This window comes from Crocodylus siamensis, chromosome 13, assembly GCF_052110815.1.
Source record: "Crocodylus siamensis isolate JL-2025a chromosome 13, ASM5211081v1, whole genome shotgun sequence".
NCBI classification, from domain to species: Eukaryota; Metazoa; Chordata; order Crocodylia; family Crocodylidae; genus Crocodylus; species Crocodylus siamensis.
In genome coordinates, this window is record NC_143407.1 from 7,886,377 (window position 1) to 7,912,085 (window position 25,709).

General features: G+C 51.4%; 1 protein-coding gene across 1 annotated transcript in view; it reads right to left on the reverse strand.

Moving 5' to 3' along the window:
- Positions 1-1,443: 1,443 nt before the first annotated feature.
- Positions 1,444-25,709, reverse strand: part of GRM4 (glutamate metabotropic receptor 4) — a 200,376-nt gene continuing 176,110 nt past the window's right edge. The window contains exons 10-11 of the mRNA XM_090025751.1: positions 16,024-16,270; positions 1,444-2,820 (exon numbers count right to left, since the gene is read on the reverse strand). Of these exons, the coding sequence (XP_089881877.1) occupies positions 2,771-2,820; positions 16,024-16,270 (297 nt within the window). The 3' untranslated portion in view covers positions 1,444-2,770. The remainder of the gene's footprint in view (positions 2,821-16,023; positions 16,271-25,709) is intronic.

Sequence of the window (25,709 nt, forward strand, 5' to 3'; positions counted from 1 at the left end):
TGAACACATTAACCACCCAAAAGGTAGCCGTGCCTTCCCCAGAGCGCTAGTGTGCTACGGACAGACAAAGGATGGGAGTGGAGACAGAAACCCAGACAAACCGAATCACTTTCCAAAGGCTCTCAGCACATCCGCGACAGACGCATCCCCTGGTTCTCGACCCCGGATCAGTGGCTGGGCCCTGAGACCTGCCTGTCCATCACCTCTCTTCACTAGCTGTACTCACTGAGTTGGTTGCACAAATCATTTCTTATCCCATCTTCATCACTAGACCACCTCAGGAAATAGCTACTAATGCACCTTTAATGTATAGCTAGTCGTTCCTTATTTGTGGCGGGCGACTGGTTAGCCAGGCCACGGGTTCTGCCTTCTGCACCGTGACTGGATGCCAAAGTTGTGGCCAAGTGTGGGGGGGCAATAGCCAGTAATAGTTCGCAAATACTAGTTCATGCACAGATCCTCTTGTCTGCATGCCTATGCGGGCCTCATAGCAAGGCTGACCGTTCCCTAGACATCCCTGTGATGAAATCCTCACCTGGATGACTCTCTGGAAATATCCAACTTGGCTTATGCTCCAGGTGAAAAGCGGTAGCTTGAAGGCTGCCAGGGACCTGGATCCGAGTGTCTTCTCAGGTGTCAAGAGTCTCAAGTCAGCCCCATAATGACCTTGGCCTAGGAGCTGCAGGGGTGGCGGGGACACGGGCTGGACTAACAGATGAGGTACATCAGTTCAGGGACCCAGACCTGGGCTATGTTATCTGACAACAGCTCAGAGACCGCCTCTACCCCCGAGCCTACAAAGCCACGGCACAGGCTATTCCTGTCCGTCGTCAGTGCTGCCAGCCTCTCCGGATCCATGAGATGACATGCCGGCTTTCCTAAAATACACGGTGCGAATCTCTCCCAACGCGCCTGCCTCCCGCCGCTAACCCGAGATCATGGCTCAGCTAGCTGAGGCCTGTCACACCTGTCAAGCTCTTCCTTCATCCCACCTGGCATACTCTGCCTTTACACATCTTGCCCCGCGGGGCTCCGGTGAGAAGACCCATCAAGTGAGCATTTATTCCTTATGCTGGCGACTGGTGTCAGATCGACAGTCCTGCATGCTGGGGCCTTTGTCTATCCTGGGAGCAGGAAGAGCCAAGGCAACATGAGCATCTCCCTGATCTCTAAGACCGCACCAGGGACCAGAGCAGGGGCGCTGTCCCCCTAGCCCGTGCTCTCCACGCCTCCTGAGGCTGCCAACATGTGGGTCTAGCTGTGTCCATTGGAGCAACATACAAATGACAGGTGAATGAGACTCTTGGGGCTTAAATTGCTTCCATAATGCCAGTACTGCTGCAGCCACTCATTCAGAGCAAGCTCCTCTCTCATAAATGGCATAAAAGGGACCTCCAGTCTCGCTTCCTGCATGACGCAGCTCCAAGCACCTTCTTCCAGGACTCCTGGATTGAGCTCATGACTTTCCGGTTAGAACAGAGCGCATCTTGCAGGAAGAGAGCCGGTTTTGGATTCTGCAAAAGATCCACTGCTTCAAGAGCGTGCATCCCACCGATCTGTCTGCGCCTGGATGGCTTGGCTGCTCTTGAAAGTCTGCGCCAGAACGTCATGGAGGGCTCAACACGCCCCTAGGGAAATTGTTCCAGACATTAGCAGCACTCCCAATTTGAGACCTTATCTCTAGCCTGAATAGATCCAGCTTCGGCTTCCAGTCATTGGGGTTTTTTCTGCCTTTGTTTGGCGTATAAAAGAGCCCTCCACTATTAGAAATCTGTTCTCCACATCAGCGCTTATTGACGGCAATCAAGTGCCCTCTGAACCTCCTTAAGGAGAAGTCAAATAGACTCCCTGGAGCCGGTGACCAACAGTCATCAAGAACAAGACAAACACTAAGTGCAAAACCATGGTCTTTTATTAGAAATATCCTCGTATAAAAATGGTCATGCTCTACACATCTTCATTGAATAATTCATAAACATCCAGGCACTGAACTTTGTTGTTTTTTTTTTGTGTTTTTCTTTTTTGATTGGTCAGTACATAAAGCAGACATTTCAATCCATATGGTCATCACATACATTAATTTACCACCTATAGAAATCAGCACTTTGAACACAGTCTAGGTTTTATTTTAATTTTTTTTTTTTGTCATCTGTTTTTTTTTTTAATTTTCTTTATTTAGTTTTTATTTTATTTTTTTTTTTTGCAACACACAGAATTTGGTAGGAGAAAAGAGAGAGAGAGAGAGACTGTGAATAGGGAAAGAAGAAGACGGGAACAAAAGAAAAATGGAAAAGGAAAAACTAAAGGGGGGCGGGGGCGGGGGAACAAAAGAGTTTCCACAACCACAAACAATTGCACAAATTTTGGAGAAGGGAAAAATGGATTTGTATTTTTTTTCTTTCGTTTTGCCAAGATAAGGAAAAAAACCCACAAATTGCGAAAGTCCGTCACCTCTCCCCATTGCACGTTCGCCCTGCTCCGTTGTTCCTCTTCCTCCGTTGGGAGGCATGCATTTTCATGGTGCTTGGTTGGTGGCTTTTGTTGATTGGTTTGATGTTCATTTTTTGCTGCTGTTCACCGCCATCTTCCCAAGGAGCTCCCTCCAACAGCCCAGCCAGCAGAACGAGGCACCCGCAATGCCGCCTTCAAATCTGACCTGGTTTCCCCACTCTCCCATTTCCTGTGGCGAGCGATTTTGACTCAACTGTTCTGCGTCTCTTCCTCTTGCGCAGGCCCCCGCTCCACCGCGGGCGGCTGCCGTTGGCTGGAGTTAAATCGCGTGGTTGCTATAGCTGACGTAAGTCTGTTTGGTGGCCAGAGCTGGAAAGACAAAGAGAGAAACCTCACATGTATCATTAATGCCGCTTACCCTCCTTTGCTGGCCCCTGCCGTATGAACCTGGGTCAACCTTCGTGCCATAAGAGTTGGGGTGGGCATAGTCTCCAAAGGCCGGCATTCACGGCTAATTCTGGAGCTCCCGGCAGAGACATTCAGCTCTGGTTGAATTGCAGAGGGGCCCAGCTCCTGGTGAACCCACAGTGAAAACATTAGGGCTTGTCCATAGAGGGGCAGTCAGAAAAGCAAAGAGACCTGCAACTCAGTGCAAGATCTGCTTCATCTACCTGCCCCAAACTTTTCCCCCACACGCAGTGTAAGGGGTGGAAGTTCATGGAGGCCGTGCTGGGGAGAGGGGCAGGAAATAACTTGAGTACCCAGATCAGATGCCGGCTTTTGTGGAGGGACTTAAAGGAAGAATGGAGAGAAGCTTCTTGCTTGAGAGCACCAGAGCCGAACCGGCAATGCGCTGTAACCAGTGTCCCAGTTCCCCAAGAATTTCATACTTTTCTCTCCAGACAGCTCCCAGCTGGCTCAAAGCAGCTGATGTGCAGGCCTGACAGCCCTGGAGGAAGAGCAGCAAACATCACACCAGCAATGGCAGAGATGATACATCTGGGGAAGCCAACTGTGGTTGAAGTCCAGGAGCACCGCATGAATGAACCCTGACTATGGGGATCATGAAACAACCTCAGGGTGGCAGGTCAGCCTGGAGAAATACAGTCCAGAGGTCCATTGCCACGCACTTCTGATGCAGACAGACGGGGCTTGCAACGCAGACCAATTTCCCCTTTGCCTCAAATCTCCAGTCTCAGTTGCAGAAGCTCCGTCTCACAGCAGCGCATGGAGGCATGGGGGATGGTAGGCAAAAAACAAACAACCCATAATGACCAGCCTCATCTAGATGCCAATCACCGAATTTTCCAAGCACATTTGACCTTTTGCATTCTATTACTGTGATATAATATCTTTCACTGACAGCATAACAGGCCTTGTGGGCAGGGGAGATGCAGTAGATGCAATATATCTGGATTTAGTAAAGCTGTTAACAAAAATTCACGTGCCATTCTCGTAAGCAAGCAGTGGGGGTGGGAAATGGCCGAGGTGAAACTGTTGCAACATGAGTGTATAACTGGTTGGAAAAATGTTAATTAAAGGGTAGTTATCCATGGTAATCAATGGTTCACTATCAAACTGGCAGTGGGATTATACAGGGGGCCTGTTCTGGGTCTGGTATTATTCAATATTTACCGACCTGGATGTTGGAATAGAAAATGCACGTATTAATTTTGCAAAGGATCCCAAGCTGGGAGGCCAAGGTTAGAATTCAAAATAATCCTGACAAAATGGGAGAAATGTTCTGAAATAAATAGGATGCAATTCTATTTCCCCTGTTAGGCAGGAAGATTCAACAGCACAGATACAAGATGAGACCAACAAGTCATGAGACAGTTCTGTGAAAACGAGATCTAAGGGGTAGAGAGGATCACAAGCTGAAACACATCAAGCATCCCAGTTGGTTGCAAAAAAAATCATCGTGCTGGATGAACAAACAGGCCCCACAGAAGACATTTCCCCCCTTCACTCAGCACTCAGCTGTGTCTGTGATGGGCATGACACTTGAAGACAAATGTGGACCTGTTGGAGAGAGACCAGAGGAAAGCAACAAAAATGATCCAAGGCCTAGAAAACATGACCGATGAGGAGCGGTTGGAAGAACTGGGTTTGCTTTGTTCGGGGAAGAGACGACTGAAGGGAGACATGAAACCAATCTTCAGTGATGTGAAAGGTTTCTGCAAAGAGGAAGGGAATAAATTGCTCTCTGTGCCCATTGAGGATAGGACAAGAAATAATGGGCTTAAATTGCAACAAGGGAGATTACAGTTAGACATTAGGAAACACATTCTCGCTGTAACGATGGTTAAGCACTGGAATAGATCAGCTTGGGAGACTGTGGAATCGCCATCGGGGGAGGTTTTGCAGAGCGAGTTAGACAAACACCAGTCAGGAATGGTTTAGACAGAGCTGATCCTGCCCTGGGCAGGGGGCTGGACTAGATGACCTCTTGAGGTCCCTTACAACTTCCCTGTCTATGACCGTGGGTGACTAACAAAGCACTGAGAAGTGCCAGCCGGGCCCCACTTGTGTTGCGCTCTGAGCACGCACGCACGACACTACAATCCCTGATCCTTAAGACACGGGCCCGTAAAGCAGAGCGAGTGAAAACCGGGCAGGGCCTTGCCGCGTATCAGCTGCTCCATACTCAGTGCCCAGGTCCCTGCTCTCGCCCTTTTTCCACAGGAAAACTAGAACTACTCCTCTTCCAGGTAAACTACAGGCTCCAACTTTCACCTCCCGTGGGATAAGAGTGGGCACTGAACAATTACCGCAGAGCAACTGGGACGCACAGTAAGTCTCTGGTCCCTATTCACTGGCCATGATTTGTTTGGTTTGGCCTCCCATAGAGTTAATGATGCTCCTCCTAATGGCAGGGCAGGATGCAGAACTAAGTTATTTAACCTGTGGTTAAATAATGGTATTGGGGCTCTTTGGTCACTGGGAGAAGGGCTGCTGGAACATGCGACCTGCTCCGTATTCCCAGGTGGGCTCCAAATCGGGAGAGGAGACTGCCTGAATGGAAACGCTCCCACTCCAATGAGATTATTTCCATGTGTTTCTTAATGGATAGAGGCAAGTCTCCCAGCCTGGAGCCATGGCCTTGGAATAGATGGCAGGGTGCTGGCGTCAGACAGGAGCAAGGAAGGAACAGGCACAGAGAGGGGGTGGAGAGAGATTTTGTCCTCCACACAGCTCAGATGCGGTGTTGAGTTACCACGTCCAAGAGGCGGGACGGCCAGCTTCCTCTCTCCGTAATCTCGTCTCCATCCCAGCTGCTGAACAGCCTGTTCGTGCATACCAGTAAACTGCCTGATCTCCCTGGATGAGGCATCTGCAGCAGATGGACACAGGCCTTTGCACCCCAAAGCATGTGCCTGGCACCAGAGGGAAAGCGCTGGCCAGTTCAAAAATGGATGGCCAGCTCAGAAATGTGCTGCTCCTGGACACAGCTCCTGCCCAAGAAAGGCAGAGAGGACCCCAGCTGCCTTCTGAAGGGATCTCCCAGGTCAGTGTGACGGACCGGCCTGCACCTGCCCTTCTGGAGAAATTGGTTCCCATTTGCTCCCTGCAAACACAAGTCTATATTTGAGCTGATACATTTACAATGGAGGAAGCGTGCACATACTACATAGAAATGTGGCCCAGGCCTTCAGCTCTTTTGAAGGTTGCCCCTAGAGTCCTCGCTATGGGTGCATGCACATAAAGGAAGTGCGAGTTTGAGAGAGATGCCCAGGGAGAACTGAGGTGGAGGAAACACAGCAGAGCAGCAAATCCTTCCCCTCCCCTGTGCCACCCCTGCAACCCCCCCCCCCCCCCCAGTCCTCCCTGAGCTGTGCCACTGTCTCAGCATGGAAAAGCTGCCACGGGCCCCTTGTTGCTAGCAGCAGGCATGACCAAGGAGAGGGAGGCCTATGGAGGCGACATGATCAGACCCACCCAATGGGCCCCCGCCTTTGACTCCTGCTCTAGGCCTCCTCTTTAGAGGCTTCAGTGAGCCATGGCTAGATGGATGTATCTCTAGAAAACCACTGACAGACTGGCAGAGATGAACAGGCAGCCTGCTGCAGAGACAGACTCCTCGGCATTGCCAACAGACCCAGCGCGGCGCGGTGCTTACGCACGGAAGTGACGTCAGCAGAGCCTGCAGAGCCTACCCTCCGGGGCTGCAAAGAACAAGGAGAGGTTTAAAAAACCCAGCCTTAAGTCTCGTTCTCAGCTATTCCCACCCCCCGCCCTGCAAAAAAAAAAAACAAACCTTCCCCCATACGCTTGTCCCGCCGTAGCTGCGCGACATTGCTTGCTGCTGGCCTGACAGTCCCAAGAGGGAGATGGCAATCAATTCCCCTGAAGGCACATGCATTTTCCACGCTCATTCATTACCAGGACTCCCTCGCTTCTCTCCCTCCATCAGCCAAAGCATATTGTGCCTGAGATTGGCTTCTTGCTTTAAATACACTCCGGCCCCTGCCCCCTGGCCCGACCCCTGGCTTGGTGCCTCCCTGACAAATGAACCTTATTGGAGATTTCAGACGCTGTTATCCTCAGATAACAATTAGACGGGCCAGAAGAAATGAGAGCTGACAGGGCTATTTGTTAGCCGCGGTGTTTTCGTAGCCAATCTGCCTGCAATCAAGCCCTGTAAATTATTTATTCTGTTGTTTATTTAAAGATACGTGACCTGCCAGCGACAGAGTGAAAAACGGCTCCTTCCTCCTGCGCTGACAACTCCACAGTCTCGCCTGTCCCCGGAATTAATAATGCCATCGGCTGCTTGCGATTGTCCCCGACGCGCCTTGGCACGCCTCTAACGAGCGGTGCCAGCTCCCGGGCAGACCAAGCTCCCGCATACCAAATGCAAGACACGTGGGAGCCAGGGAGACTGCAGGCTGGAGACTTGCCTCTCACCCGTCTGGCCCCCGTGCACTTCCAGGGGCTGGCTGATGACTACATTTGGGAGACGCTTCTACTGCCCATTTCACACAGAAGGAGGATGCTCCGCGGCTTAATGCAATAAGCTGGATGGGGGGAATTGGGCTCTTACCCTGGCTCCCTGCATAATTCCAATCATTTCCATCTCCCTGTGCCTCGTGTCCCCCTCAGTAATTTGGGGATATTAATTCCCTGTTGAAATGGTAAGTTCTTAGAAGTAGGGATGGGTTCTTGCTATGCGTCTGTGCCGGGAACAGCCTGAGCCATAGCCTTTTGCAAACTCAGCCTTCATAGCTTGCTGCATTCTGGCTGGGATGGAGCAGAGCTAGGAGTCAGAGCAGCTGCGAGTGGACATCCCAGGTTCCAGGTACTAATCTCAGTTCTTCCTCTAACACGTCGTGCAGCCTTTGAAGCACCACTTTGCACCCCTGTGCCTCTGTGAAATGGGTTTGTCACCATGCACCACTGAGGGGCATTGGCAGGGTTAATTAAGGAGTGGCTGCAAAAGCTTTGGATGAAAAAAAAACTGATATTTTTGCGTCTCTGGCATAACCGTCTCTGGAGGAGGATCAGGGCTACCCCATGCTAAAACAACTGCTTAGGAGCAAATGTTACGTATCAGGACACAGTCCAGGGATTTATGTCCCCAAATTCCTTTAGGGATTTATGCCCCCAAATTCACCAAGACTCAGACTGGATGGAGGCTGTAATACACACAACAGCCATAAGAGGGAGACACGGTTACGCACTCATGCACACACGTGAATGCGCATGCACACACGTGAATGCGCGTGCACACGCACACACAGTATTAACACTGCAGACTGTACTGCTGATGGAGCCTGGGAGTGAAAGGTCAGGATAAATGTGGGATCTTCAGGATTGTAGCAGCTTTGCCAGCATGTTATGCCTGCTAACCCCAGCATCTCCCAGTGCTTCCTAAAGGCAAGGAGGCAGAGAACGGCCCCAAATCCTGCTGCAGTGATGAGCCACAGCCCAGTGATATGGGGGAATGGGGCAGAGAGCAGCTGGTGAGCAAGTGAGAAGACTGTGTCCACAGAAAGGGGCTCAGATCCTGGTACATGCTGGAATCTAACTAAACTGGGCTAGACTGGAAAGGTGGTCAATGGTCATTGCAATTTGGTCACATGCACCAAAGCATGTGAGAGTTTGAGGATTACCAGGAAGGCAGCATGGGGAAATCAGAGGGGTCGATCATAAGGGGAATTCGGGGTTGATGCTAAATCATTCAGGAAGAGGCCCTGGGGCAACTGCGCCACCCTTCAGCTCTCTGCAAGCACCATGGGCCTCCCTCCCCTCAGAGGCGGGCAGCAGCCACAGAGAGAAGATGGCACCAATAACTATAGACAGCTATGTCCAGCAGCTCCAAAGGGCAAAGACTGTCCATACATCTGCTTACCGTACAGCAGCTAGACTGAAGAGAGAGCAGATTAGCCCCAGAGAAAGAGTGGAAATAGGGATGAGACAGCGTCATGTAAAGATTTAGGTAGCCAGAGATGAGATAGAGACACTATGTAGAGATACTGATAGATTGACTACGTATGGGGATTTCAAAGAGAGAGATGAATCGATAGCCAGCATTAGAGAAATAAAAGAGTGTAAAATAAACCAACTCAAGACACCTCAGGGAAGGCTACTTATGGTGTTGATCTCAATGACTTCATCACGTGCAATTTCACCGCTCGTAAAACGGTAGCAGAATGGCAGGGGTCTCAGCACACGTGGGCAAAACCCACGTTTCCTACAAACCCAGACCTTTGTGCTTGGAAAGGCCACGCAATTCCCAGGCATCTGACTGTCGTGCCCAGCACAGAGCCTGCTTTTGCAAACGCCAATCACAAAGGTGCAAACCAGGTCACCCAGTCCCTGGCTATGGCCTGTTAGTCACCCAAGCTATCCCGTGGACATCAGTGCAATAACCTGGCCCACTGCAAACAGCTCACACTCACAGACAGCGGAGTTCAGTGCTAGCAAACAACGGCCTTATCAGTCAGCAAAATCTGAGTCTTCGGGAGAGCTCCTCCATGCTGCCTTAGCTGGGGACCTCTTTAGAAGTGCAAGGGATGCAGCAGTCCCCTTGTTGAGCCATCATTAGCAGCTTTCCCCTTGCATTTATAGTTATCAAGGCAGAGCTAGAGTGCATCCCAGCAGGCATCTGAGCCAGCAGGAGCATTAGCAGGTTCCCCACATGCTTTCGACGTTGTGAGCCACTTGACAACAATCTCCCTGGGACAAAGACAGAAGAGGGGCCTGCAGGACAGATGGGAAGTGCCAGGAGCCATATCAGATCAGAGGCAGAGATGCCCTGTCTCTCTGCACACTGGTAATGGTGCGAGCCTGGAATGAATGAGTAGACTGTGAGAGCTTCCCATCGCGCCTGCAACCCACTGGCTGGCTTTACTTGCAGGTGGAGCCACGAGTCCCTTCAGCCACCTGCTTTACCACCCCCCTGGAAAGAGAGGGGACCCCCAGGAATACCCCGTCTCGTTCCCAGAACCAAAGGAACATTTAGGACCCCCACCGATGACGAGGGGCCCCCAGCCGCCCTATGGCCTGACAGGGCAAAATCTAGCCAGCTTGTGGCTCTGGGCTGCACTGGCCTCTACTGGCAGATATAGGCAGTATTTATTGAATTGTGAAGGAGCAGGTAACCCTCTCAGGCTACAAACAGACTTTGGACTTGTCCTGGGATAAACCGCTTTATCCCAGGACAAAGCAAGATCATTCAGATGTCCGTACCCTCTGTCCCAGGATACATCCTAACAAGGTTCAGGGGATAAGAAGAACTAACAATTTATCCCAGGACACAGCAAAGTGTGTCCAAACAGCTATGAGGATTGCATCGTTGAATCAATGGCGGAAATGTGGATTTTGACTGCTCACTAAACCCTGATTAAAGGAAGGTGTGTGTACATGTCAATCCTGGGTTATTTCCATTCCAGGACAAATGCAGGCACAACTTGACCAGGGACATATGCAACCTCTGCTCCTAGCCTCAGTCTACCAGCTCGCACATAAAGAAGCTTTACTAGTCGATGTGGCATCTCCTGTCTCCAATATATCAAGGAGCTGATTTTAGGGACAAAGCCATGAGTTCTGGTCTCTACGCTGCATTGTGGGGTAGGCAATAGTGAACGGTGCATTTATGAGACTCTGAATCATTCCTAAAAAGACACTGGTAATAAATGCATGGCCAATGTAATCTTCAAATCACCGGCAGGCATTAACGACAGATCCCTGAGGCCAGGATGACAACCCTGGAAGGAGAAGCAGAGAGAGGTTAAGGGGCTTGGATAGGGTCACAGAGGGGATGACTGTGACTGCCCAAGCTAGGACAAGCACCCAGGAGTTGCTAGCTCCCAGGCCTGTGCTCAGGTGATTTGACTACTCAGATGAGTCTGTTGGACAGCTAGCTGCGCAGGGAGCCCCCAAACAAGGGAGAGAGACAGCCCCTGATGTCCCCTTCTGTATCAGGAACCACTATTCACCGCTACACAGAGCAAGTGTAACATTTCTACCTAATCCAAAGCCCCTTTTCATTGCGGTAGCACACGACTCTCGCTTCGCAGCTGTGCGCGCGGTGACCCAAGCTGCAGTACAGGATTCGCGCAGCTCCAGGAACCTTCTGGCTCCTAGCTGTGTGGACCGCAAGCCCAGTAGCCTCCAAGGAAATCAGTGAGAGCTGCTGGCATCCAGCACCTCTGACACGCGGGCCATGCACTGCAATTAGCCTGGATTTGTTCTGCTTCAGAGCGCTCCTGGAATTTGCTAGGGGTCTCGCCGCAAGGGAGGAGGGTGGGGGATGTTGCCATGGAACCAGGTCAGGAAACAGGGCTTATCTGGCACCTACTTGGTCTGGATCTGGGCAACGAGCACTGTATGGGCATGAAACCTATGTAGAAACAAGGGGTACTGGGTTACAAAAAGTATCTGTTACACTGAGTACAGGAAGCAAAGTGCCTGACTAGGGATCATTTAAACTACTTCTAGGTTTTAGCTGGAGCAGAACAAAATCCTCACATCTAAAATCCCCCAAAACATGGGATGTGCAAAATCTAGACCAGAATTTTGCAGCCCAGACACGTTTACTAGTATTAGAAAGACAAATACAGATGCCTGGATTGCTAGTGCACGTATATGACAGTAACGCTCAGTGGCCCTGACCCAGGAATCTAATACATCTTATAAGGTCCCTGTCACTTAGCTGTGAATGCATCTGTCCTCATGACCCCCTGCAAAGCAATGGTAGAAGCACAGAAATGATGCATGAAGGGGTTAGGTGACTTGACAAAAATCGCACAGGAAATCTGTGGCGGAGCAAAGAAGTGAACCCAAGTCCCAGGCTAATGCCCTAACCAGCCCTTCTCTCCGCTGAATGCTGCGTTGTAGGGAGAAAAAAAAGAATGAGATCACAGGGAGGGATAAAAGTACGAGAGACGAATGATTATGGGCTCCTATACACGTGCAAGGAGGCTGCTCCGATACGCTGTAATTACAGCACATTGGAGCAGACTGTTAATCAAGCCTGCTGGAGCATGGTAATTACCATGCTCCAACAGATTCCGACATCATCAGAAATGGCGTTCAATGAGCTTTAGTTCAAAGTGCCCCGCCACTATTTTTCAGCGTGGGTACACGGATGCACATGACACTCTGGGCGCTTTGAATTGGCACGGCTCTCGGAGCCACACTAATTAAAAGTACCCCTCCCCCCCACCTCCTGGAGCACATCTATAAATGCCCTATGCATCTGCACAGCACATGGCAAATGAGACTTAACTTGGTGGCGAGTTTTGGGAGCTATGGTAATATTTTAAAATGTATATTACCGTATTTTCTCATCTACACTATTCACTCTTTCCCAAAAAGTACCTGCCAGAAACTGGGGTACACTCTATAAGCAAGGAAATATGGTAAGAACAATTTCTGCTGCTTCAGCTTCTAGCAACTGAAGGCAACGCCAAGTGCACATGATTCACAAGGATCAGAACAATAAGCAAGCTCAGCTCCCTAGCTGCTGTTACTTAGTTATTTGCTACAAGGAAAGATTTTTTTTTTCTCATCATTTTGCCTTTCAAAAACAAAGTGCTTATGGGCATGTTGCATACAGGGAAATACAGTAACACTATAAACCTATGAGCAATACACAGCAGGTGAGACAGACAGCAAGCTGATGGAAAATACACAATACGGTGAGGTATGGGAAACAGACGGATATCAGAAACCACATACAATTCACAGCTTAGCTGGAAAGATGAATTTCTCAAGATCTCACCAATGAGTCCCAAACTTGAGATTTAGCAGAGTGTAAGGAAAACCAATCAATTCCTACTGTGTTTCTTGGATGCTGATCCTGCAAAGATTTAGGCACATGCTTAACTTTAAGCACGTAAAGCCCCTGACTTCACACGTGTGCTTAAAGTTAAGCGCCTGCCTGAGTTTTTGCAGGTGGAAGGCTTTGCAGTCATTATCACAGCACATGGAAATGGCAATCCACAAGGGAGTGATGTACAAGGAGGAATTATTACAGAGCCCGGAGAGGCAGGCTTGCTGTTTCAACTGCTACATCGCCTCCCTTCTCCGCTTTGTGAAGTCGATTCACTCCGCCCACCCTGCAGGACTCCAGCACAAAGCCCACCAGGAACCTGTTACAATCTGAAATGCAGAGGGGTTAGTGCTGGATTCCCAGCCCTGGAAACTGGAACCACGCAAGGAGAACTATGACTGGAAGAGATTTTTAACTCGAAAAATGCAGGTTGGGGCTGACGGAAACACCGCATGGATTTGTTTCAAATTCATCAAATCACTTTTGGTGAAAGAGAGCCTACAAAAAAAACCAAACAAACAAGGAAGAGAGACAGAGAGAAGCAGCAGCTAGGAAAAAATCAAAACATTTGGGTTGTTTTGATTCAAAGTAACATCACTTTGACATTTACAGTGAATTTTCAAAGAAATAAAAAAAATTCAAGACCGAAATGGGTATTTCTTTGGCTTCCCAGCAATTACAATGATTTTTTTTTTTTAAAGAGATTTTTGGGGAATTCAGGTGAACTGAAAAAAACCAGCACAGGGCTTATAAGTTATAACTACAACCTGGGCAGGCTGCAGGACAGGTTGACACTGCTTCACCAACGAGCCTCACTCCCCAGCCAGAAGAAACCCAGCTTTCAGTCCCTGTGGCTCACTCAGCAGAAGACATCTCTGCTAGGCCACCCACGAAAGGAATGAGTTAGGACAGGTTATGGCCGTGGCTTTTGTGATGTGGGAACAGCGTTGGGGCAGCCGCAGAAACACAAACCGGATGTTCCAAGAAGGCTTCTCCATCTCTAGCACCTGCGGCTCGGTGACACTTGTCCGAAAATTGTGGCCGACTTAGACCCACAGAGTCACACAGAGCATATCCCAGAACAGATGCTAGCTTAGCAGACCTGGGCATTTCAGCTCTAAAAGAACAAAAGTGAAATGTGCACTTATATCCACCGTTGCCTTGCACTATGTAATCTGACCACCTATCACATTATTCATACACAAATCATTCAGAATAGCAATCTTCAACTCCCTGATGGGTGTTTCCAAAGAGGAGGGAGCTGGACTGTGCTCAGTGGGGGCAGATGACAGAACAAAGAGAAATGGGGTCAGGTTGCAGCAACGGAAGCTTAGGTTGGATATTGGGATGAATTTTCTCACTAGGAGGGTAGTAAAATACCAGAACAGGCTCCCTGGAGAGGTGATGGGATCTCCATCTTTGGAGATTTGAGACAAAGCCCTGGCTGGCGTGATCTAGTTGGGGCTGGTCCTGCTTTGAGCAGGTGTTGAATTAGATGACTTCCTGAGGTCCCTTCCAACCCTCATTTTTCTATGCTTCTATTTCCTGATTCTGTACCATAAACTGACCCCCTTTAACAGATAGGGAACTGAGGCAGACACAAGGCAAGGCACTGGTCCCAGGTCACAAATAGTCTATGGCAGAGGCAGGAATTGAATCCTGGTTGTCTTCTGCTCCCCTGCTCTTCCCCACTGGATGCCCACTTTCCTCCCAGAGTCAGGAAGGGACTCTCAGTTCTCAATCATTGCTCTAAGCCACGAGTCCTGGCTCTGAGCGCACAGCCCCTGCTCTTACACACTTGTGCCCAACCAGGGGAATCGAGTCCAGGCCGTCTGGCTGCCCAATAAAACAAGAACAACCTCAGCCGTGGGATTTTCCTTCCTCCGAGACCTTTATAGCTCAATGTTTGTCACCTGGGTCCCCGTGGGGATTTTAGGCCAAAAAACTGCTTCCTGAAGCATTCAAAAATGCCAGTCACATGTGCAGAGGGCAAGCAAACAAACAACTGAATCCATGCGCAACAACTAAATGCCAGAACAGTTTTGCTAGATGGCTTTTCTACCAGCACAGCAGGCAGTACATGAAACTGTGGCTTCCCGCACAGCCAAGCCAGACGAGCCAGGAGGAAGGAGGGGAGACCATTAAAACCTGGATTATGTTTTCTAAGCAATACACCATTTCTCAGCAATCAGGTTGTCATTGAAGCCCAGCCCAGCCTCAGTTCCTGCACTTGGATGTTGGGGACACGGCCCCAGACTGAAACGACCGTCCCATGTCTGGCTGTGGACGCCATCGCCCTGGGCTCTGGGGGTCCACTTTGGGTTGGCTCTCATCTCTGTTGACCCAACTGCCTCCCTCAAGTCAAGGGGGTTTTTGTTGACCAAGTAGCAGCTGGATTGGGCCCACAATCCCAGGTACCATGCCAGTCCCTTGGTCATTACACCTGGCCATCTGCTACAGGGCTTGACACTCATCCCACTGAAGCCAAGGGCACAATGCCCCATTGCCCACCATCACTGGGCTAAAAGCAGGAGTTATCGGCCCACTTCTCAAGGCTCAGAGTCCTCCCATGGCCAACACTTCCTGCCGTGTTTCTGCTTCTTGAGCACTGAGCTGTCAGTCAGAGCAGTGGCCCCCGAGACAAAACCTAGGCATGTGGCTACCTTAAAGAGACTTCTGCTGACTGTAGAGATACCCAAGCTAGCTTGGGTACTGGTAGCAGTGTGGCCAGGGCAGCATGGAGCTCACTGCTGGCTAATTTCCCTCTCGAACAGGGGGTGCAGCACACCCCTAGCTCTCTGCCGGCACAGCTAGACTGGCACCAGCAAGTTAACTGACTCCACTGCAGAAATACCTCACGGGTTTCCTGGCTCCACAAGCCAGATTGCTGCCCACGGTGTCCATGCCAAGGCAGATACTCCCATCCCTCAGGACAACCTGGGCTCTTATTCACAGATGTTAGGGGCTGGACGGCACCTTGCAGATCATCGGGTCCAGCCCCGCCGCTCTAGGCAGGAAGACGACTTGGGTTGGGTGACCCCAGCGAGGTGACTGTCTAGTCTCCTCTTGAAAACCTCCACTCTTTTCATAGCTGCCCAAACCTCCACGGAGTCCATGGAGGAAGCAGCGTGGGGCATGTGCGGAGCTGGCTCGGTTCTGAGTGGCTGCAGGTGGCCCCGTGGCCCGTCTGTCTGGAAGGGGATGCTCTCTGGAGCTCCCCTTCCATGGCCCTGGTCCCTCAAGGTTTTTACCCCCCACTACTGAGGTGGGTCCATGCAGGTGAGGGACATTACCTTGTGTTTCAAGATTTTCGCACAGTTCCGATTTGGCTTCTCCATTGGGGCGGAAACTTCCCTTCTGAGAGAACTTGTTGGACATGGTGGCTGCTGTCACCACCGCCTTGAGGCTGCGCTTGCGCTTTGGGACGTTCTGCTCAGGGTGGAAGAGGATGATGTACACCTTCGGCATGTAGAGCATGCCCAGGGAGACCGAGGCGCTCAGGCTCACGGAGATGGTCAGGGTCGTGGTCTGGATGTACATCTGGAAGACACAAGGAAACAAGCTCAGAGCTGCAATCCCCGGCTCGTATGTGCGCTCACCTGCCTTTGCCTGCTGCCTCTGGGCCCCGAAGGGGAACAGCTGGGAGTGAAGAGAAGACAAGGGAGAGGGGGCATGTGGGACCCATGAATGGAAATGAGAGGATGATGGATTGATAAGTGAGGGCTGGAAACATGGATGGATGAGCCGACGGGCGTGTGAAATATGCACAAAGAGGAACTGGAGGATAAATGAAAGAACAATGGAGTGGATACAAGGATTATAAATGTCTGTTTGCATGAACGGATACAGAAAATATGGGGTTTATAGATGGGTGGTGAATAAAAGAAATAGACCAAGCAAAGAAGAATCCCTGCTGTCTGAAGTACCCTTGACCCTTACCCCATCCTTCTTTGGTGCATCTCCGCACACCTCTACCATGACAGGTATTAGATCCAGTACAGGAAGCACCCCCAACTCTGTCCCACCCCAACACGGTCCTGATGGGATCAGAACTGAGCTGGAACCAAAGTCGATACCTAGAAAGGAAAGGCCATTACCAAATGAAACCCTCCGACTTCTGCAGAGCAGGCTGCCAGCCATTTTACTTTCTGCTGTGCATGTCTTAGTTATTTCATTTTCTGGATCTACTGCAAAGGGGCGGAGGGGGTAGCACTTGGGTTGCAAGCTGAGATTCCATACAATTGGCCTAGGGCCCGCAGTGCGCTCTACCGGGGGCGGGTAAGTGTGATGCCATCGCCATAGGAATAACTATACCAGGATGGGACCAGCACCAAAGTCACTTCACTGGTGCAGCCAGAATCATGTGGACATGGCTGCGGGGTGGGGGTCCTCTGGGTGCTGCTGCCACATGGATGGAGGCACTGGTGTCATTGCCCAGCAGGTTGGCGTGCCCAAGCCCGGATTTGCTGCACCAGGCGAGTGTGGAGGAGGAATCCCCGCTCCACGTGGCTGAGCTGCGAGTACGCAAGTGAACCAGCACGGGGGTGGATAATTGAGTTCAGCGAGCACCTGGCACTGAGTGGGAGATGGGAGCAAAATCAGTGCGGCAAAGTTTGGGCAGGGAGATGCTCCACGTGCAGTGTAAAGTGCTGGAGGACACCTGGCCTCCTCCGTGGGGCCCATGTGGGAGCAAGCGGCCCATCCCTATGCACGGCATTGAGAAACCCACGCTCTAGCAATCATTGCAGCAGGCAGGACTCCAGAGATCAGCCCCGTGCTGCCGAGAGGCTGCGTGACTGCCGGCAAGCCACTCCCCACCCGGCGTCAGCGCTGCTCTCGCCAGCAAACCCACCAAGATGTCAGCAGCACGCGCAGCACAGGGACAGCCTCAGAGCCTCTTGAGACCGAGTCCTCCTCTGCTCAGCCTTTCCTCTCCACCCTCCACGTGCAGATGCCACCAGCATAAGGCGCTCGGCTGTTGCCACAATGGCCATGCCGCAGAGCCGCGACCAGAGCTGCGCGGAGCACACCCCACCCCTCTGCCCGACACGTGGGGACGCAGCCCCGTGTTCCCCTGACAGGTAATTCTCATTCCCCGGCTTGCTCCCCGGGCCGTTGGGATGTTAGTCACATATTACACACCGACGTAGCCTTTCTGCAGTCAAAACTAATTTCACGCTCACTGTCCAGGACTAACGGTGACAGATGTTTTGCAAAATGAAAGCCCATTAATCTGACTGTAAAATAATCCATTTTTCTATGGAAAGCACTTGGCAGGCGCCTCCCAAGCTGGGAACACGTCAATCAGATGGCGACGCGCCGGCCCTCGCCCTATTGCAGCCAGGGGGAGGGGCCAGGCAGCCCTCCAGGACCCTGAACGAAGGGTCCCCCCCACGGTTCGGGTCCCCATCTGCCTTCCATATATCCCCCTCCCCACCCCCAACACTTAGCTGTCACCCCACCCCAGACCACAGATTCTGGATTTGAAGCAGGCTCCAGGCCTTAGTTGGTCTTCCCCGGCTGGGCTCAGACTCCCACTCTGTTGTGCACATTGCTAACCAGGATTTAGACCAGGCTCAGGGCAGCATCTGGCCCAGCTGCAGCAGGGGGCTGTTTTTTCGGTCAATCCTCCCATGGATTTCAGTGCCGACACAAGGAGCAAGGGATGATGGTGCTTCAAGACCATGATCCCATTTGAAAAGAAGGGAAGGCTGGAGTGAGGGTGCTAATCTGGGACTCAGGCCCAGGGGAGCTGGTGTTTGTTCTGCTGCAGACCATCCAGTGTGATCCTGGACACGTCACTTGGGCTCCCTGTGGCCACCACGGAGCTCTGCAAATGAGAAGCCCTGGGTACACCTGTGCAGATAACCTCCCTCCTTGAGTTTTAACCGGTCACAGAGGCAACAAACTAGGAGCAGGGCAGAGATTGTTAACTCTTTTCCAACGGGGGCACATCCAGCCGCCACTGGCTCACACATTTCTGGTCACTGCTCTCACTCGCCCGTGACCAGATCTGCCAGGGAAAGGCGGCTGGTGGCAAAGATGGAACAACCCAGGGACTTGGGCGCTGCGTAAGGCACTTGGAGCAAATGTTACAAAAGTGACCCTTGATCAGAGCTATCTTGAAAGCCCAGCCCGAGGTACCTGGGGTCTATTTGCACTGCTTCGGAGCCTTCATGCCATCCTACTGAGTCAGATCTTCTCCCCAGGCTTTTGTGATCCTAAAAATCCACCCTCAGGCCCACTCACCACACACACCCAAAGTCCTCCTTCACCAGGCAACTGGTCCCACATCTCTTATCCCCAGGCAGGACACTGAACCCCTCTGCTTCAGTGCTCAACAGAGCCCACAGCCCCTTTTCCCAGTATGGTCCACACCTCCTATAATAGAGCAGGGGCTATTTCAGGCAAACACTGCTGACCTGCTGCAAGAGCCTTTCTTCCCAGCATAGCTTAGTGCTCTGCCCCACGGCGAGTGGAGAGCGCTAAGCTTTGTGACACCTCTGTGAGGTCGAACACATCAGCCCAATGCCAGAGGGGATCACGGAAGCACAGAGAAACCACGGGCCTGACTTCAGAGGTGCTCAGTGTCTGCTGACTCCATTTATATCAAAAAGACTTGCAGATGCCCAGCACCAGGAAAAATCAGGCTCCCAGGATCTTGCCTAAGATGCTAATGATCCCATTCTTGCAGCTCTTTGAATGAAGCTCGGCCTGAGGATTGGGAGTCATAGGCCTGGGCCCAAAGCGAGGGAGGGCAGAAAGCAGGAGTCGTGGTTCCCTGAGCTCTGCTCCAACCCTTTGATTTCTCTCTTCGTGGAAAAGAGCAGCTTGGCCAAGTGCACGCAGGAGCCCTGCAGACTGACGTGGCAGCCTAAGGGAGGCTGATCCCCCACTGAGCCACGTTACAGCTTGGCAGGGGTCAGTGGGAGGCTCCCGACTTGCATCGCTGAGGTCTGGACAGGCATGGCGTGGGCCAGACCATCAGCTCTCATTTCTTTAGGGAGCTCTCTCATCCATAACCATCCCTGGGTGCCCAGTGGCCGCATGTCAAAGAGGATTCACTCCACGTCCATCAGCAGATCAGAAGAGCTTCCTTTCTGCTTCGCAGGTGGAGTCTCCCCCCCACCACATTGTGCTCCAGGAGCCAGAGCCCAGTAAACCTGCCACTCCACATTCAGGACAACACAGTTGCCTTTGCTGGACAGCTGCGGCTGTGACGGCTGTTGACTGCCTCGCACTCCTCACCAGCCCCAGCCCCTGCACAAGCACCGGGGTGGAGGCACAAACAGTTCCTGTCTGCACATCCACCCCCATCTGCGCTCTAGGCCCTGGGTGTTGGGTAACACTGGAGGTTAGAGTCAGGCAGGTCCTATACAAGCTCCCCCGCTGCCCATTTCCGCTGATCCCCTGTGACCACAGTCCTGGGATGTCCTCCCCGCTGCTGTCAGCGGGCTCCTCAAGCCTGCTCCCAGGGCTCCTGGCCACTCCAGCCTTGAGCATCTGCACCATACAGCTCTGCCAATGCACCTCCCCTTGCTGCTCTAGTCCAGAGCAGAGCTTACTGTTGAGTTGCATCCTGGCTTTTGCAGACCATGTCCACTGGGGGTTCAACACATTCAGTCCCTTCTGCTACCCAAAGCAGACCCAGCTTTCTGCTCCAAATTAACGGAGCAGACCCAGAAGCCATGGGGTCACCCCACCCATGGAAGAAAAGGGAATGAGAAGTTTGGTCCCCCTGTCCAGACCCTAGCCCATTGAGACAGGGACTTCAGACCTCGGTTGGACCTTGTTGGACACCTGGAAAATGCTCCAGCTACCAATGAAACCTGTTGTTCGAACTCAGCAGCACGCAGCCAGACCCAATCCAAAGCTCAGTGAGAGAAATGGCTCCCCTAGTCATTCAACAGGCTCTGCATCATGCTGAATTAACGTAATAAAGGTCGGGCACAGAGGCTTACAAGGGCAGCAAAGTTTAGGGGCAAAGAAAGGCCAACGCACAGCCTGGCAGGAGAGGCGAGCGGCATATGCCGTGCATTCATAGATCCAACAGCTAAGCCGGGCACTCAGAGGAGCAAGATATGCGAGTGATTTCCTGACACTGCAAGCAACATCCACAGCCGCTGATGAATCCCTGTGAGCCCGGGTGATGCATGTGGTCCTCGGCTCCCCGTGCCACACACAAGCGGCCCCAACACAAACAAGGCGAGAAACGGGGTGGTACAGATTGCCAATCGTGTCGCATACAAAGGGGGACCCATGTCGAGATGACTGGAGCATTATCTCCACATGCCAGGCACACGTTGGGGCTGCGAGTGGCAATTAATTCAACAGGCCAAGGGAGAGGAAAACAAAAATGTGATTTGGATTCACTAACAATAGGGGACATCGGGGATGATTCTGCTGCCAGTCAGAAGCTGGGAGGCTGGGCCGTGCTGGTGGCTTTGAAGGGATGCTGGCAAGACGGACGCCATGAGCTTCCACCCCCAACTGCTGCAAATTGAGTATTCGCACTGCAGTCAAGGGGCTGGATCCCTGGCTGCTGTAAGTTCATTTACATCAGCTGATGTTGCGACACAGCGGGTCTTGTTCCGTTTCCAGGCTCCCCACGGTAAATCCAGGTCAATCCCCTTAAGACCAAAGACGATTCTTCCTATTTAAGTCCACCCAACCCCATCAACTCCACTTTCACTTACATCGGTGAAAGCAAAAGGAGGATCAGACCCAACGCATTTCTATCAGAGTAGTTGAGAGCAAAAATCTGTCCATTGGGAACAAATTCATCCTTGATGAAATTTCCCCTGGAGCTCAATGGCAAGGAATGCCAGGGATGAATGCAGTCCAAAATAATGCCCTTCCCCGTCCTGCTGATAACTCCTGGGGGTTACTAAAATGAAAGGACTTCAAAGCTCTAATTAAAGAATCACTTATGTTCTTGGCACGCTGCAGCGGTCAATTCCATTTGCAGTCCAAATCCCTCCACTCAGATCCTCGGGCAGCGTAAATCAGTGCAGCGCCATTGAGTCTTTCTCTCTCCCTGCTCGGGGTGACCAAGGCTGGCCACACTGTTCCCAGAGAGGCCGTGCAAAGGATTCTGCATCATGGCATGGCCAGGATTATTTTATCTCCCATCTCACCCATCAACTAGCACTTCATTTGCTTGGGTTCACCGCTACCAGGCCCGGGGCAGAGGTTTCCATTGTGCTATCCACAGCAATGCTCGAGTCCTTTCCCTCAAGTGGTCATAGCTAAGCGTGCAAGTAGTTCAACCTCTACCCTCTGGTGCAGGTAACCTTGACACTGGCTCTGCTGAACATCCCCAGCTGTCATGTTGTCCATTCACAGCTTTGTTGTGCCCCTTTGAGGCTGCCTGCCTTGACTAACCTCAATAACAGAGCGTCACCTCACGGCTCACCCCCTTTTCCACATCACGGACAAAATACATTAACGCCAGACCTAACGAGGAACTTGGGGGCACTGCACAGTTAACCTTTTGCCAGTCTGCAAATGGACCGTTTATTGCTACCCTTTGTTGCCGTCCCTTAGTCACGTCAGGACATTGTCTCTCACCCAGAGCCAACTTCACTTCCTTAATAGCTGCTTGGGTGGAATTTGCCAGAGACGTTTTTCAAAGTTAGTTCCCCCAGTTCTCTGTTATCCACTGCGGATGCAAGCAAAGGAATAAGGCCTGTTTCAAGCCCAGGCTGCACGGTATAGTACAGTGCCCTGCAGCCCAAGCACTGGAAGCAGCACGCCTGCATTAGCACTGTGCTCCTTCCAGGGTTAACATACCCCTGCCAGCTCACTCAGGCTGAAAACAGATGGCAGGTTTATCCCGGGTCTGGCTGTCCCCAGTTTTGGCTTGCATCGGAACAGGTGCAGAACAGTCATTTATACAGGCAGCCTGCATGGCAATTAATTTAAATTAGCCCCCGGTTGTCCTGGGGAAAAGTGTTATCTCCATACTACACGGGTACCTAAAGTGGAACAATGGGCTTGTATGTCCGGAGGAGCCCAGAATAAAAGATTAATCCAGTGTCTGTGCTTAGCCTCGGAGCTGCCTCATTCTCCGACCAAGCTGCTGCTCTGTGCTAGGAAACCATGGCTGTGGGGCCTTCCCCATCACGCCCAAGGCCCTGAAGTGCATGTGGAAGCAAAGAGAGGATAGGGCACCAGCAGGATGTGTCCCCAGTGACTCAGCCCCATCCTGAGAAGAGGTACTGCTGCTGAATTTGGAGCAAGGCAAAGCCATTTGGGGCATTTGGGGCACTTTTCAAGGGCACCCCAGAGGAGAAAGCCTTGCAAAAATCCAGCCTGAGTGGGAAATTGCAGTGAGATTAGTGAGGCTGTGGCAATGAAGCGACTGCACCACGTGCCAGCATTCCCACCTGGGAATCTAAAAGCAGCTCAAATCTCACAGGATACTAAGACTGCCAACCCTACTGGCTGCCAGTGCCAGCAGACAGGGCAGCCCATCCATACCAAGTCAGGAACTGGACCGGGGGGTCACAACAACCACTGTCCCCTCCTGTATAGGATCCAGGCAGTTGGGGAAGGGCTAGTCCCAGAGGGAATCTCAGCTCTGGAGAAGCAGCACATCTAAGGGCTAGAGCAGGAGACGGGCAATCAGGAGACCGAGGCTCCATTGCCAGCTCTGCCCCTGGCTTACTGCACAGCCAACGAAAAGTCACTGCCCACCTGGCCTCAGTTTCCCCATCCATAAAATAGGGATGATGATACTGGCCAAACTGCTGTGGGGGGACTGAGGCTGAATGATTAATGTTTGTCAAGCACTCTGACAATATGATTCACTAAACAGTATTGGCGCGCTCTCGCTCACATCTCAGAAGCGGGTATTTGACTGCAGGCCTAGACATTCCCCAGTTCAAATCCAGGTGTCCCCTTTCTCAGCTCTCTCGCTCACCCATCCCACAGCATTGCGCCCGTTCTGGAGAGCCACGTGCTGACCGCCGGAAGGACATCAGACAAAACCGATTACACTCGGCTCAGCTAAGCGGTAAATGGTGCAGCTAGGATGGAAATGAAGCAGCTAAGAAGCCTCTAGTCATTTTCTTTGAACCTCTGCACCACTAAGGCTGTCTACCCAAGGGTCTTAGACCCTCTTGCAAAGCTGGCAAACTGAGTGACCCAAAGTTAAGGGATACATCCAGGGCCACAGACCTTGGTATGTCAACCCTATCTTTGTGTGACGATGACACCATTCAGTGCTCCCAGCTTCCTAAAGTGGTCTGTCATGCCGGGATATAGCATCCTCCTCTGCAGGAAGCACTTGCCTAGTGGACAGGGCTCTGGGCTGGGACTCTAGAGACAAGGGCTCTGTCTCCGACTTGATTACTGACCTGGTGGGTGGCTGGGTGCAAGTCGCTTTGCCTGCCTGTGCTTCCGTTTGTGTAAAATTGGGATAATTGTTCAGGCTTCCTTTAACATGCTCTGAGCTATGGATGGAGATAACCCATTCTGTTTAGGTTCTTATGCAGCCCTATCCCCAGCCATTTGCCTCTCCCATCCCCACAGCTGCCCATCCTACTACCATCTCTGTTGGTCTACATTTTGTCTCGAGGCCAGGGCTTGACTATACATATACAAAACAAAGATCACTACTCCAAACAGCTTCAACGTCTGGATCAACCCCCAAGTGAAATCACACCGCTCTCTCCTTGGTCAGTATTATCTATCTGAAGGCCAGAAGGGGTCACAGTGATCATATAACCTGACTTCTTGCAAACACCAACTCTGGAACTCCCCTGAATAAATTCATTCAAACTAATTGAACGAGTGCTTTTAATAACCTGAATAAGGAATCACTGGTGAATGAGAATCCACCCCGGCCTAGGTAACCTGTTCCAATGGTTAATTACCAGGCCCGTTAAAATAGCTGAGCCTGTTTCCAGCCTGAATATGCCTCACTTTGACATACAGCCACACTCCTGCCTGCCAGACTGGCAAGGCCTCTATGATCACAGTTTGGATCCCGAGCTTTGTACTTCCAGCCTGAGATCAAAGTCACATCTTGTCCCATCTTTTTCCTAAGCTAAAGAGAAGGTGCTCCTGGAGTCTCTTCCCAGAAGGCCTAGTTTCCAGACTTAACCTTTCGTGTAGCTCCTTCATGAGATTTCTCCAATTTGCTAGCATCTTTGAAGAGGAAACACAAGAACTGCACACATTATTCCAGTAGTCGTTATGCCACAGGCAAACACAAAGGACAGCAAAACCTCCCGGCCCCAACTGGGTATTTCCCTGGTAGATATCCAAGGATTACAGCAGTGCTTTTAGCCACCCAATCATCCTGGGTGCTTGCATGCACCCAGTTATCCATTGCCATCGTTCTCCTCTACCCCACTCTGCGGCACCGTCTCCTCTTGTTTGCGCTCATCTTGGGCCTCACTCCCACCAACCTTTACTCAGAAGAGCAGGTTTCTCTCCCTGCAGCAGCCTCCCTGGCTTCAGCAGCATCTGCTGTCATAGGGCACAAGTGGCATGATGGATGTTTCATATCCCTTGCCTGAAGCAAAGCCAGTGGCTCTCAGGCCAGCTGGAAGTGGACAGGTGGCCACTTCACAAAAGCCACCATCATAATTGATGTTAACTGCCCCGCTTGCCAGCAATGAGCAAAGTATTCCTCCAACCTGGCATGGCATCCCTTTCAGATAAGAAGCAACGTGGGCTGGCATGGGGCAGGATGGGGCATACTGCAGTCTTGTTACGTGGACAACTGCAAGTGCCATTAATCCACTTGCTATATACCGGTGCTAGTTCAGCTTCAAAAACTGTCAGGCAGTCAGCCGTTCCCAGAGTCAGCATTAATGTGCAGATGATCGCGTGGGAATATGGGCAGTAATAGGTAAAGTACAAACATCTAAGTACCTACTAGGCACCTAGCCTTGGCACATGGCCATCAGACCCCTTCTCCCATCACACCCTCTGCAGTCACCCATTCAGCACATGGACCAGATTCAAA